Source organism: Chelmon rostratus, chromosome 10 (genome assembly GCF_017976325.1).
Source record: "Chelmon rostratus isolate fCheRos1 chromosome 10, fCheRos1.pri, whole genome shotgun sequence".
NCBI lineage: Eukaryota > Metazoa > Chordata > Actinopteri > Chaetodontiformes > Chaetodontidae > Chelmon > Chelmon rostratus.
Genome location: NC_055667.1, coordinates 397,752 through 412,796, shown reverse-complemented (window position 1 = coordinate 412,796; position 15,045 = coordinate 397,752). Strand labels below are relative to the sequence as shown.

The window sequence follows — 15,045 nt, the reverse complement described above, 5'->3', positions numbered from 1 at the left end:
AAGTGTGGCATGCAAAAGTATGCAGCCCCCTTTTCTCTGAGTGCAACCAGTTGCCTTCAGAAGTTGCCTGATGATTTCTGAATGATCAAATGTTGACCAAATGATTAAATAGTCCACCTGTGTGTAATCTAACCTTAATCTAGCCATAAATATGGCTGTTCTCTGACGGCCTCAGAGGTTTGTTAAAGAGGACATTAGTCAGCAAACAGCATCATGAAGTCCAAGGAACACACCAGGCAGGTCAGGGATAAAGTTGTGGGGAAGTTTTAAGCACGGTTAGACTATAGAAAGATTTCCCAAGCTTTGAACATCTCACAGAGCATTGTGATCCAGAAATGGAAAGAGTATGGCACAACTGCAAACCTACCAAAACATGGCCGTCCACCTACACTTACACGCCGAACAAGGAGAGCACTGATCAGAGATGCAGCCAAGAGGCCCATGGTAACTCTGGAGGAGCTGCAGAGATCCACAGCTCAGGTGGGGGAATCTGTCCACAGGACAACAATTAGTCATAAATCCAATCGAGAACATGTGGCAAGATCTGAAAACTGCCGTTCACAAACGCTCTCCATTTAATCTGACTGAGCTTGAATTGTTTTGCAAAGAAGAATGGGCAAAAATGTCAGTCTCTAGATGTGCAAAGCTGGTAGAGACATAGCCCCAAAGACCTGCAGCTGTGTAATTACAGTGAGAGGCGGTTCCACCAAGTATTGACACAGGGGGGCTGAATACTTTTGCACGCCACACTTTTCAGTTTTCTTATTTATAACAAAAAATTTGAAAATCATTTATAATTTTCCTTCTACTTCACAATTGTGTGCCGCTTTGTGTTGGTCTTTCACATAAAATGGCAGTAAATATATGTTTGTGGTCGGAACGTGACAAAATGTGGAAGAGTTCAAGGGGCATGACTTTTTCAAGTCACTGTATACTTGTATTAAAAACAGCAAAAAATAAATAAAAATACAAGAGGCTACAAAAGAACACTTCCTTTCCCATACAGATAATGTGCAGGAGGTGAAATCAACTCTTATGTTCTCCAATGAAACAACTTTTAATCATTTATCATGCCTCATGCCCCTGTGTACACAAACATCTTAATGAAATGATAGAGAAACGTAACAAGGAACAGTCACTTTGTGTGTCTTCACAACATTACAACATTTTGTGACTGAATTAGCCTGAGTGTATAATGAGGAAGTGGCAATCAGGATTAGGGATAAATCAGGCCACTATTAGCCTGAAATTAAATTAGCCTGTACATGATGGAGCTTCCTCACTAACTGCATTCAAACAGTCTCAAAAACCTGATAGAAACCTTTATTTATATGTTGTATTAAGTCTATTATACATAAATAATGATTCTGTGCATAAATTCTTCAATTTAAAAAAAAAGTAATGTGACCTATTGTTCCCTTTACCACTGTCTGGATGCACTGGTTCACCCTGTGTTCAAGAGCTATTAACTACTTGGTTTGATGGACAGCTTTAGCATTACCAAAGTCCAGGCATGTCAAACCGATTCCTTAAAGGGCCGTGTGGCTGCAGGTTTCCGTTCCAACCAAGGAGGAGCACCTTGGTTGGAATGAAAACCTGCAGCCACACGGCCCTTTAAGGAATCGGTTTGACATGCCTGCCATAGTCCATTCTGTTGGGATGCTATTCCACGTTGAAAAAGGACATAATTATAAGGGACAGTAAAGGGAATAATTTATGAAAAGTATTTGGATTTACATATTAACTTAAATTAACCTGACCTAACCTAACATAACATGTGCCAGAGCTTTGGGGCTATGGGGAGGCAATGTCATGACAAAGTCTGGGTTTGGCTTTTAAGAGTGACAAAACCAGTGTGGATAATGCTGCAGGAGCTGCCACCTCGTGTAAAGGAGTAAGATACAACTTTTCAGAGAAGCCTTTAAAGACTGCACTGCAATTCTAGTTCAACAAAACAAAGACAGATCCAAATTGGTCCTGAGGATACAAATGCATGTCATTGATCCTGCACATTTCATACTTTCCATCCATTCCTTGTAATGATGATAAATGCAGATCAGAGACCTGCAGCAATACAATGGGAGTTTGCCTGAACTGATCATTTTGACCCAGCTTGCCTCATGTCCATTGACAGGTACCTGTGAAGAGCTCTACTACAGCAGATGACTGATATTTAAACCAGAGCTTCGGAGTAGTCCTATAAGCATTTGTTGGGTTTTAAATAGACTAAATTAGTGAATTTTGACTAAATTTGGGATAATGTTGGCAACTTCTTGGGAATATTGAGAAATTTAGCATTTAATGAAAAATAGTGAATCTGGTCGATTTCCTGTGAATGTCAAACATCTCCAAATGTCTGCCCTTTAAACTTCAGGGAATGGTCATTTAACTCTCTACTCACATATGATCCCGAAGGGCCCAGTGCAGAACATTTTTTCTAAACAGGTCCTCAGTGACCTAAGCATGGTCAAAGCATAAAAACAGAAACTCAACTGAAACAGATGGAATGGCTCTTATTGAAATAAATGTAGTGCAGTGGAAGATGTCTGGTCTTTAACTGGATTTTGGAAGTTGGGTAGAAAATAAGCAGCCCTGCAGCTGTCACTGTCTCTTTCTGTGAGCTACAGGCTCTCAGCCAGCTGCACTGTTTCCCTCCAGAGGGCAGCCGCCATGGCAGATGCCACACACATCAGGTCTGACCTGCTTTAGTGCGTTAAGTTTGTTGCATCCAGCATCCAGCTCCTTGGATTAGTTGACACGAATGCCTGAGATGAAGGGCAGCCCAGTGGGAACCTTCTTCTTGTACTCTACATAGTCCTCAGCAAAGAAATGAACAAGGGAGACCTCCTCCTCTTCAATCCGCTCCCGGAAGAACCGCCAGCTGGCTATCGTGTAGCCCAATATGCACACCGGGTTACACAGCATGACCTACGACAAGTCGGCAGTCTCATCAGTCAACAAAACAGAATATGTGGGAGCAGCAAACCATTACTATAATTATTTTCATCTAGCAATTTCTGTATTAGCGGTCTAAGAACCAACAGTACTGGGACAGTTCGGCTTTAATTTTGATCAATTTCAGCATGAAGTCATTCTGTGGCCAAAACCATTCAAGGAACTTATGTGACATTGCAAAGGCAGGTCATACCGGAGGAAATCTTGCAAACTACAACAATGACACATCAGCCATTACAGGGGATGCTTTAAATTAACAGACTTGTTATTAGTGATACAGGCCACAGCCTGAAGATTTGGCAGGATTCATGAATGTCATTATGATGACAGAGTGTTTGATAAATACCGACATGCATGATGTGAAACTATTAGACAGCAACACTGTATATGGAGAATGAATTGAACATGAGGCGAAGCAGTGTTGTTGTAGCTCACCTGTGTTCCTGTGCTCCAGTAGAACCAGCCCACATAAGAGGGGTGTCTGAAGTACGAGTACACACCGCTGGTGACCAGCACGTGGCTCTGGGCCTTCTCATTCTGTACAATGTGGTTGAAGTTGGACCCTGCCGTCAACATGGCAGCCTTACGCAGGCCCTCACCACATAGCACCATGAGCAGACCCACGAAGCTCAACCAGTTCAGCTGCTTCAGTTCTAAAGGGGAGGACATGCTGATAAAACACTGGTGGACAAATGAAAAGTCTCACGATGCAGGACCACAAGATTGTGTTTACGTCATCGTTGTATATCAAGATGAAGGTCGTGTAGACAGACAGACAGACAGACAGACACAGACACACACACAGACACACACACAGACACACACACACACACACACACACACACACACACACACACACACACACACACACACACACACACACTTTAGGGGCCACTACAAAATTATCAGCTTCTCTTCCTCTTCTTTACAATTTATAGGTGTTTAAGTAAAAACAACATTTTTGTTTTATTCTATAAATTCTGACAACATTTCTCCCAAATTCCAAATTTAAATATTGTCATTTAGAGCATTTATTTGCAGAAAATATCAGACCTCAAATACTGCAAAGAAAACAAGTTCAGAATCATTTCTAAACAACACAATACTAATGTTTAAACTTTAAACTTGATTCAGAAATCAATATTTGGTGGAATAACCCTGATTTTCACAGCTTTTATGTGTCTTGGCATGCTCTCCACCAGTCTTTCACATTGCTGTTGGGTGACTTTATGCCACTCCTGGTGCAAAAACTCAAGCAGCTCAGCTTTGTTTCATGGCTTGTGACCATCCATCTTCCTCTTGATTACATTCCAGAGGTTTTCAATGGGGTTCAGGTCTGGGGATTGGGCTGGCCATGACAGGGTCTTGATCTGGCGGTCCTTCATCCACACCTTGATTGACCTAGCTGTGTGGCATGGAGCATTGTCCTGCTGGAAAAACCAGTCCTCAGAGTTGGGGAACATTGTTAGAGCAGAGGGACGCAAGTTTTCTTCCAGGATAACCTTGTACATGGCATGATTCATGCGTCCTTCGCAAAGACGAATCTGCCCGATTCCAGCCTTGCTGAAGCACCCCCAGATCGTCACTGATCCTCCACCAAATTTCACAGTGGGCACGAGACACTGTGTCTTGGAGGCCTATCCAGGTCTCCGTCTAACCATTAGACGACCAGGTGTTGGGCAGAGCTGAAAATTGGACTCATCAGAGAAGATGACCTTACTCCAGTCCTCTATGGTCCAATCCTTATGGTCTTTTGCAAACCTCAGCCTGGCTCTTCTTTGCTTCTCATTGTTGAAGGACTTTTCACGACTTGAGCCCTGCCCCTAGAAGGCTGTTTCAAACTGTTCTCTCTGTGCACTCCACCCCAGCTGCCACTGGCCATTCTTTTTGTAGGTCACTTGATGTCATTCTGCGGGTGCTGAGTGGAATTCGAATGAACTGACGGTCATCCTGGTCAGTGGAGAGTCGTTTTCGCCCTCTGCCGGTCTGTAGCTTTGTTGTTCCCAATGTCTGCTGATTTACCTTGTTCTTATGAACGGCCATCTTAGAAATTTTAAGGAAGGAAGCAACCTGACGCTCACTGTATCGCTCTGTCAGTGAAGCCAGAATTGAACCCTTCTTTTCCTCACTCAAAACTTAGTTTGCTTTTTGCATGCCAGACACTACTGACTATTGCGTAGTGTCAAAAGAATCAGCCACTAAAACTAATAAACATCTGAAACTGATCATCTTCACTGTTGTGAATCAGGACCTTCTGTATTTGGATTAGATATGTTGTAAAAATAAGGCGTGGCTTAAGCAACAAGTTTCGACAATTACACTGTCAATATTACCCTAGTATTTCTGCCTTCTCAGAAAGTCAGTGCAGACCTAGAGATTGAAGAGGATGCTGCCCATGTTGGTTAACATTCCAAACAACATCTTCTACCTCCTCCATGACATGCTGGGTGAGAAGAGAAGCGTCTTTGGCCAAAAACTCAAACCCCCAAGGTATACCTCCAAACAGCACACAGCTTTTTAGCTCATCTCCAATCTGTTGCAGTGTGGACACCAGTGGACTGAAAGGCTGCTGGACTCAAACTGCGCGTACCTCATATGCCTGTACTCATGTTTTTGAAAATAGCTTTTTGAAATTTGTTGAATTGTGTGGTTTGTTTGTATACTGCTACCGTTTCACCCAGGTGGAAAATAAAGTATGCATGTACATACAGTTTCATGAAAACATTCGGCACTCCTGGTCGAGGTTTATGATATTGTGAAGAGTTAAGAGAATAGAATAGAAAAAGGGCATAAAGTTAAAGATGAGACAATCTCTTTCAACGTTTTAAGCACGATTACTGCTTTAACTTTATGTCATTTGGAAATCAGGTCATCTTTTACTGAAGGGCAGAAATTTAGACCAGGGGTTCCCAAACTTTTGCATGCCACTATATGTACATATCTACTGAATAAGATGAGTTTTAGTTACGTATAACTTAGGTTACTTGCAAATGTTAAAAGCTAATCCAAATTAAGTGCCTAAAGACTCTAAAAGAGGCTTGGGTAGCCACTGGGACATGTTCAGAAATTTCACAGACTCATAATGTGACTTAGCCTTTACGCTATTAACTCGTCCATGCTCTGCATGTCCAGTCTGCACATGTCATGAGCCACATGTTACTTCATCATAGGTTACACTGACAGGCAAACCTTTTGTGTGCCATTAACAAAATACACATGGCAGTTCCAAGTGGACTCTGTTATTAGTGATGAGAGCAATGACTGACCAACCTGGAACTGTCAGCTTCTCCACTGTGAACTCCACCCATGACGAGACAGCAGCCAGGGTGTACTCCACACTGTGGTTGAGCAGAAACGAATCCAGTGACAGGCTGCGAGGGTTGATGATGGCCGTCACCAGGTACTCAGAGTAATGGAAGAATGACAGGGAGCACATGTACCTGCAGAGAGGCGCATTACTACACACCTTCAACGGCAGCATGCCTGGGTTACATAACACACACTGCTGTCAAAATATGATACATTCCCTGATTCACCGTGTTTCTCTGTAGAGCTGAACAATTAACTAAACCCTATTTATCAATCAGACATTTCATTTAAATTTAATTCACTGTGATTCAGTGGTGTTATATTGTACAAAATAAAGAGACTGGTGAATAATATGGGGTGGGTACTGTTTCTTAACACTGATATAAATAAAGGCTAAACTTTAAAATACCAATTTAATAAAGAAAATAAAATGAAATATATATCAGCAACATCATGTCGCTTAAACTGATCATACTAAACAACAAGTGACATCTGAACATATTTACATACCAGCCAAAATGTGTCCAGGTGGTCTCAGAGAAGCTTATAATTAAGCCACAGCCAAAAGTAACCCCCAGAAAACAGGCTCTCACAGCAACCTAGAACGAGTTGGGACACTCAGGTCATCCCTGGTCAAACAGCCAACGTTCACAAAACCCAGCTTCTCTCCTGCTAACCAAAAGACCAGTTGGCCACGAAAAGCATGTTTCAGCGGCCTACACGGTGGATCCCCCTATCCAGTAACGCAGGCTTAATACCTGGCATTTTAATTATGTGCTACCTGTTGATAAAACTCCATACCTAGCATGTAAGATGTTTTACCTGAAGAGAATACTTTTAAATTCAGTTGCTTTTCCCACCAGCCACCAACAGCAATTTAGAGCAAACCAATTCCAGAAGTTTGACTACGTCAATTTGAGCTAATATGCGTCACTTGTGACTGTTTCATTCAGTGGATCAACACCGAATTTCTACCTTGCTTTATGCTGGTAAGTCAACTAATGTCACCTCAAGCCTCATTATACAAGCAATTAACATTCGGCACAAAGCAAGGCAACAATGAAACAATATTTTTTGAATTGGGTCAAATTCTTTCACAGCTCATCGAGAACCTGTCAGGGCTAATTATATAATTAAATTAAACATACAAAGAGGCAGGTAGGGAGTTAACGGGAGCCACTGCATCTTTACTTGGCTTAGGCTTCTATCTTTAATGCATCAACACCAGCTGTCTCAATCCTCTTTAGCTAATAAGATGAAGCAACGCAAACATAAATAGATAGCTAATGTTAGCTAGCTCGGGTATTCAGCTAGCCAACTTTAGCAGCACAACGTTCAAGTTTAAATGGCGAAATAAGTTGTGTCAGACTCAGCGAAATGAGTTTATGGTGGATAAAACACTTTACTGCTGTATAGCAACTTACTACAACTCGCGTTCGCTTTACTCAAAATGAGATCAAATCAGACATAAATCAAGAAATGCTTACCTTGTATAGAGGTCCCCTGTATATGATTAGCAAGAGGCCGTTGATAACGGCAATATGGACACAAATCGCTGTTTTCCCCGCAGTTTCCGTTAGATAATCAAAGACCCAGTCAAAATGTCCAAACCAGGTTCTGATCAATGGGATTAAAACCACGCTGAGCCCTAAAATAAACGCGTTTATACTTATTCTTCCTTCTAGCACCAACTTACCGCCTGCCATGATTAGAATACTGTGTTGAAGGAACTCTCGCGATACCTAAATGACAACCTTGTGACGTCATTTTATGGCTTTTTATAGTTTGCCAGCAACAATGCATAGTGACAGGATTCTTCGTGTTTGTATAGATTATTTTGGAAAAGGTCACGGTCACCAAGTGAAACCAATTAATTTTCTTAAATTAGATGGTTTGAACATGCATCAGTGAAAACCTCAGTGGATTTCTAACAACTCGGTCTGAGTACAGGGGCACTCCTCGTGGAACCTGCCCTGTAGTGTATGCGAGAGGATAAACTCCAGTGAAATGTCCTTATACTATAATTGGTGCTGAAATATTTTACCACTGTTCAATTACTTGTGGTGAAAATAGTGGCAAATAAACTTTTGTCCTGTCAGCCCCAACTGGGTTATTTCAGCCCTCAGTTTGGTGCAACATAGATGGGTGTGCAGGGTCATCAGAATACATGAAATTCAATCAATCAAACCTAATATTGAAGAGTATATGAAAATAAGGTGTTGCCTAGTTTGAAGGTGAGAAAACAAACACAAGTCTGTCAGTTTGGAAAAGGAAGATGCCTCTCATCCATAAATCGGCAGGCTAGATTATAGAGAGAGTAAAGCACTGTGGTTACAGAAGAAACTGAAGGCATATTTGTTCATCCTTTTTTTTATTTTATTCATTTAATTACCTTAAAACATTCATTAACATTTGATTTCGCCATAGTACATTTTCACTTTTCGTGACATTAATCCAACACAGAACAGGCTTTATTTAGCCATCACAGCCCTTGTGCCAAATTTCATCGTAAATTAGTGATCTACTGTTTTAATTGGGTTTACAGGGTGTCACCCTCTCTCAAAAACACACTCTTGAGTGTTGAGTTTATGAGACATCAATGTTACTTCAGGTTGCTTTGAAATAAGTTTTTCTGCAAGGATAGTGTGCAGGAGTTTTCTCCTCTCTTGTACCTGGATATTTCCTCCTATGCGCCTGTCTATAACAAACTGAAGGTATGCATGACTTTTAATGGTTAATATCATTATTTCAGAGTGCCAATGCACAGTCCATCCCAGTGTTCAGACACCTACACAGCCAGATCACTGCACCAGAACCAAGTCTAGCTAGTTAATGGTTTTGTCAGCATGAAAAGTTATAAACTTTTTAAAATACATAAACAATGAAGCTGCAGTTCAGATTCTACTTTCTTTGGCTGCTTGAGAAAAAACTGGAAATCTTGCTTTGCGTCTTTAAGGTTGAGGATGAAGCTGAAAAAAAAAACATGTAAAATTAGATGTAAGGTCTCATAGGTGTCATCATTGTTGTGTCTGTGGAAATTGAAACCTGTGAGAAATACATAATCTTCACTTTTTTCACCCCAAAAGTTGAAAATATCCAACTTTTGCCCCCAAGTGATAATGTAAAAGAAAACAGTGGCAGAAAGCAATGCAGGCTGATGTACAGTGCATCTGCAAAGTTTTCACAGTGCTTCACTTTTTCTACATTTTGTTATGCTACAATTTTATTTCAAAATGGAATAAATTCATTTTTTGCCTGGTGATGTGTGGTGCCTGCAGGCCTGAGATCCTCAGAGTCCTTTAGGTGCATTTTGGCAAACTCCAGACGGGCAGCCATGTGCTTTTTACAAAGGAGTGGCTTCTGTCTGGCCACTCTACCATACAGGCCAGATCGGTGGATTGCTGCAGAGATGGTTGTCCTTCTGGAAGGTTCTCTTCTCTCCACAGAGGAACCCTGCAGCTCTGGCAGAGTGACCATCGGGTTCTTTGTCAGCTCCCTGACTCTGGCCCTTCTCCCCCGACCGCTCAGTTTAGGAAGAGTCCTGGTGGTTCCAAACTTCTTCCATTTACGGATGATGGGGGGGGACCTTCAGAGCAGCACAAATTTTTCTGTACCCTTCCCCAGATTTGTGCCAGAGGTCTACAGACAATTCCTTTGACTTTACGCTTGGTTTGTGCTCTGACATGTGCTGTCAAGTGTGGGACCTTATCTAGACAGGTGTGTGCCTTTCCGAATCATGTCCAATCAACTGAATTTACCACAGGTGGACTCCAATTAAGCTGTAGGAACATCTCAAAAAAACTTTTTCACATCATCATTCTGGGGTATTGTGTTTAGAATTTTAAGGAAAAAAATAGAATTTAATACATTTTGGAATAAGGCTGTAATATAACCAAATGTGGAAAAAGTGAAGCACTGTGAATACTTTTCGGATGCACTGTATGTCTTTAAAAGGATACAGTAAATCTGGCTATTTTTCATATTTTTCTTTTTCTAAAAAATCTCTGGAAAAGACCCAAACCAACACTGAATGTATGTAATAGTAAGTATTGTGTGTGTATCAATGCCTGATATATCCCCTTCCTTTGTGGCATAGAGCTACATTGTTGTCCAAAACAATTAAAAAACATCAATGAGCCTGATGGTTTCAGTGACCTGTAGAGGCAGATACAAAGAGTAGTAGGCAAGATATGACAGAAATACAAAAATGTTTCTATCATACTATAATACATCAGGTTTACCATGTCTTTGCTGATCTTCACTCACAGCAGGAACATCAGCAGCAGAGACTGTCTGACCTACCAAAGCATCCAACATCTGTTTGTACTGCGTCTTATGGTGAGGACGAATAAACATGGCAAATCCTTAAGAAAAGAAAGATAAAAGATGTGTGTGAACAGTGACAACCACTGACAAGAAATTCTTGTTCAACTCTCCAAAACTAAACAGAATCTTAATATATAGAGTGATTTGAAAGAACGTACTGACTAGAAGGTTGAAGTCCTCATCTCTCTCTGTGAATAAGCTCACCACTATGGTCACCAGGTTTTCATAGTTGTCTGTCTTTTTGTAGCTGTAAATGGCCTGAAAGAGCTGAGCTGATTTTTCTTCCCCGAGGGATTTTTTCACATCAGCCAGAAAGGTAGCGTGGACTTCACTCTTTGGAGCAAAACCTAAAGTGAGTACTGGAGTTTATTTCATGCTTTATAACCATTCATTCAATACATGGAATAGACTTTGTCTTGGTATGCTAACAAAACTACATTATTCTTCAACCAAAGTATACTCAAAGTCACTAGTGCAAAGTAATGTGCATAGGCGTATTAATGTTGTGTGACATTAAACAATATGCCACGTGTAACACATTTTTTGGCTGTGTTCACTGTGCTTGCAAATATGCATCTGTATATAAAAGATCGACAAGACTTATTTCTTCATGCCTCAATAATATCCTTGTTATGTGCTCAGTATACTAATTTAGAACATGAGGAGGGAAGTTTAATTGTTTTTTGCCTTTATTCGCAATAGTGACAAGGCAATCAGGAAACAATGAGAGAGCAGGAGAGAGTAGTTTGATATCCAACACAGGTCCCAGGCCAGAATAGATCATGGACCATGGCCGTGTGGCATGCGCTGCAAGCATTTGGCCACCTGCATGGATGTTTAGTCTTTGATGTCAGTGTGTGTTCAGAGTGCATGTCCTTATCCAGACCACTACAAAATGGTAGTTCGCCAGTAGCGAATTTTCTCCATCTGTAGTGAGAGCCATGTCATCCAGCCAAGCAGGCAGACAAGTAGGTTTTCAGTTCTTTAAAATCAGTTTTCCAGTTGAAACAATTACAAGCATATAAGTTTTCTATGCATTAACAGGCAGCAACAAAGGAAAGAACCAATTCATAGTCAACCTTTATCTTTCTATCATATACATCAGATACAAGAACAGCAGTAAAAATGTCCTCCCAATATTTAAACAGGCACGTTAAGACATACAAGTATGTGTGCCTTTCAATGCTTGACCTATATCACAGATTGGCCATACTGAATATGTAAACAATGAACCACTTCGGGTAAGGTTAATTTAAACACAAGGTACTTGTGCTCAAAAAGAGGATTCATTCTCAGTGAAGAACCTTGGACCCCTAATCTGTCTCTATACATGCCTACATGAGCAGTGATTCCTAACACTTCAACTGTGTTTCGCCTACTTAGTCCCACGACACCTCCAGGAGGCTAGGCGGTGAATTCCGGCGCCCGAGAGTCACCCCCCCTAGTGCCAGTTCACACTGCTCCTACACAATCCAAACAGCACTGCCACTGCAAACAAAACAGGAAAACAACCAAAAAAAAAGAACTAAGAACAAGCCAACTCTGTATCTTACAACACAAACTCACCTGAGCAGGCCACATGGTCCCAAAGAGAGACTCTAGCTGGCCACACCCCCACCTTATCTACCTTTCCCCTTCCTGGATCTCTTCCTATTGGGAGAGGGAAGATGGGACGGGGAAAGCAGAGCAGAGGAGAGGTGTCTTGTTCAGACTTCTCCTGCCGGATTAGGCATGCTTGTCCTCTGCCCCCCCACCCTTCCTCACCGCCCCTATTTCACCCCCCAACTACTATTATTTCTCCTAATCCATATACACTGACTAGACCTAGCAGCCTCATCTGACATCTCCCTCACTGTCTTCCTTAAATTTTGCCCATGCATCCCCAGCTCCCTCAACAGTGAAACAGCTGACCCTGCAACAAAACCTCTACACCCCACTTCCACTGGGCAAACCCTGGTCTTCCATCCCCTCTGCTCAGATTCTGTCTTTAAATCTGCATACTTAGTCTTCTTCCTTTCATAAGCTGCCTCCACTGAATTTTCCCAAGGGACTGTTAGACAATGTCCAGCCTCAGATTACTATAAACTATTTCCTGGGGCACAACTAGCTTTCCTCCCAAGTCGACCTGCATTTGCCAATCATCAGCCCCTACCAGGCAGCCACCTACCTGCCTTCTCCCTGACTTAGCAACTCTATTTTTCTCCCCCTCTCGAACAAACTGCACACCTAACCTCTCCTTTCTAGAACTTCCAGAATTCACCTGCTTCCTTCTCTCTTCAATGCCTGTGGCTAAGCTTCTCAGCACCTGATTATGCCGCCATGTATACCGGCCTTGTGATAAGCTAATTCTACAACCTGACAAAATGTGCTTTAAACTTGCTGTACCTGAGCAGAGTGGGCACGATTGGTTGCCCTGTACCCAGAGACTTAGGTTCTGGTTCCTCTCTAAGGATCAAGCTGAGAAGTGCGACACAAATCCGATTCGAAAAGATTTCTGAGCTGATTTAGCATCGCACTCTTCCAACATTGCCTGACTCACGATGGACAGTGTAAAAACAGGATCAATGCAGCAGAAACGGAGTTCCCCTTCAAATTCTCGGCAGCTGGTAGCCTATATCTCAATTTGAACACCAACCACTTGAAATATAAAGATCAGTGTGTGGCAAGCCATTTCAACATTTAATGTTTAATAAATTTCAGACATCTACAAGTGCATCATACATCTGGACTAGTCAGAAATCTTTCGCAGATATTTATAAAAGAAACCATTGCATCATTTTATCTTTCGTTGGACTGACAGGATTTACATGACAGATTATCACTAGTCAAAACTTTATTATGAGACATCTCTAATTACATAGTGATATATATCTTTGTCATCTTTTATGATATCTCAAACTACAATAGCTTGAAGCTATAATCTGGCATGGTGCATAAAATGGTGACACTTACGTATGAGTTGTATGCTGTACCTTTTAAAACTGCTAAATCAATTCAAAGTGTAGACATCTGTTATGACAAGTAAAAACTACAATAGAAATACTTTGAATATAAGTTAGTGATAACTAAGTTATACTATGCATATTTTTCAGTGATCAAACAAACACTAAGAAATAAGGAGAATGTCTTCACTTGGTGAATGTCTTATGTTTACCTGCAAGTGCACTGAATACTTCATAATTTGGGAAATGTAAAGGAATAAGGATGTAATGCCCTACCAGTCTGAGGTTCTCTTAATCCTTGCTGGTTTAGGTGGTGTCCTCCTTTGTTGAGCTGCTGTGTATTCAGCTGACAGCAGGTAGACATCCCACCGGAGGATGTTAGATCCACAGCTGTCGGTCTGTCTGTAGCTTCAAGAAAACAAAGCATAACAGTAACAGAATTTGTCTTCCTTTCCTACTGTGCTGTCAGCTAACTCTTATGTCAACAGAAATCAGTTAAGAAGAGATAAGCCCTGTTAATCTGTTCTGCTTTTAACAATTAAGAATGTTCTATGTTCTACTATTCAAAATTAGCGACTAGGAAAATGACAGAAAATTCCAAAGCTTAACTTACAAGGCATGCAAATTCTACAACAACAATTCAATTCTCAACAACATACAACACTATGGATCTAACAATAATAATGGAAGTATATATATATATATATATATATCATTATATAAACATAGAACAAAAAGTAAGGAAATCTGTGTTTGGTAGATTATTTCAGAAGTGCTGAGTATGTGGGTTGCGCCCATGAAAATTTGCCAAATCTTCTCTGTCGATGTCAAACATCTTGCTGTTGACTGTTGTTGGATGATTCAAGTCTGAAGAAACAAGACATGTTGGCAATTTAACAATTTATTCATTTTACAAACCGGAGCCTCAGTAGCATGTGGGAGAACCATGATCATCCACAACAGCCTGGCACCTCCTCCTCATGCTGGTCACCAGCCTGGTCACACTCACTGGTCACTGCTGTGGGATGGCATCTCATTCTTCAACCAGCATGTGTCGCAAGTCATCAACACGTGGTTGTGTTGGTCACTCTGGCACGAACAGCATGCACAAGCTGATCCCACAAGTGTTCACTGGGGTTGAGGTCAGGACTGCTGGCAGGCCATTCCATCCTTTCCACTCCCAAATTCTGGAGGTAGTCTCTGATAAACTATGCTCTGTGGGAGTGATAGAGTTCAGTCCCAGACTGTGGAAATATGGGACTGCCACTGGTTGCAGAATCTTATCTCAATATCTTTGTGCGTCGAGATTGCCTCCAATGATGACAAGCCTTTTTTTTCCACACTATCACAGTACCTCCACAAAAGATGTTACTCTATCGGTGCAGCAATCAGCATAGCGTTCTCTGTATCTCTCCACACTTTGACCCTATGATCCACCTGCCGTAGGCAGAATCTTGACTCATCGCTGACATAACGTTCCTCCACATGTTCAGGTTCCAGTGCACATGTCGCC

The 15,045-nt window shown here is 41.4% G+C and overlaps 2 protein-coding genes across 3 annotated transcripts in view; both read right to left on the bottom strand.

The window, feature by feature from the left end:
* Positions 1-825: 825 nt before the first annotated feature.
* On the bottom strand, positions 826-7,972 carry icmt (isoprenylcysteine carboxyl methyltransferase). Its single transcript, XM_041946684.1, has 5 exons — positions 7,752-7,972; positions 6,775-6,863; positions 6,226-6,395; positions 3,391-3,608; positions 826-2,928 (listed from the first exon to the last, which is right to left on the bottom strand). The coding sequence occupies exons 1-5, from the start codon at positions 7,968-7,970 to the stop codon at positions 2,749-2,751; spliced, it is 876 nt and encodes a 291-aa protein (XP_041802618.1). The 5' UTR covers positions 7,971-7,972; the 3' UTR covers positions 826-2,748.
* Positions 7,973-8,627: 655 nt separating this feature from the next.
* rtel1 (regulator of telomere elongation helicase 1) overlaps positions 8,628-15,045 on the bottom strand; it is a 43,451-nt gene continuing 37,033 nt past the window's right edge. For both annotated transcript variants that reach the window (XM_041945947.1, XM_041945948.1), the window contains 4 exons: positions 13,809-13,940; positions 10,749-10,937; positions 10,506-10,628; positions 8,628-9,233 (listed from right to left, as the gene is read on the bottom strand). In XM_041945947.1, coding sequence (XP_041801881.1) covers positions 9,166-9,233; positions 10,506-10,628; positions 10,749-10,937; positions 13,809-13,940 — 512 coding nt within the window. In that variant the 3' untranslated portion in view covers positions 8,628-9,165. The remainder of the gene's footprint in view (positions 9,234-10,505; positions 10,629-10,748; positions 10,938-13,808; positions 13,941-15,045) is intronic.

Excerpts from the sequence above, each read along its gene's own strand:
- icmt (XM_041946684.1), bottom strand. The coding sequence starts at position 7,970 with ATGGCAGGCGGTAAGTTGGTGCTAGAAGGAAGAATAAGTATAAACGCG. Across the intron at positions 6,864-7,751 it reads ACAGGGGACCTCTATACAAG|GTTGCTGTGAGAGCCTGTTT; the intron begins GTAAGCATTTCT and ends AACTCGTTCTAG. Across the intron at positions 6,396-6,774 it reads ACCTGGACACATTTTGGCTG|GTACATGTGCTCCCTGTCAT; the intron begins GTATGTAAATAT and ends GCCTCTCTGCAG.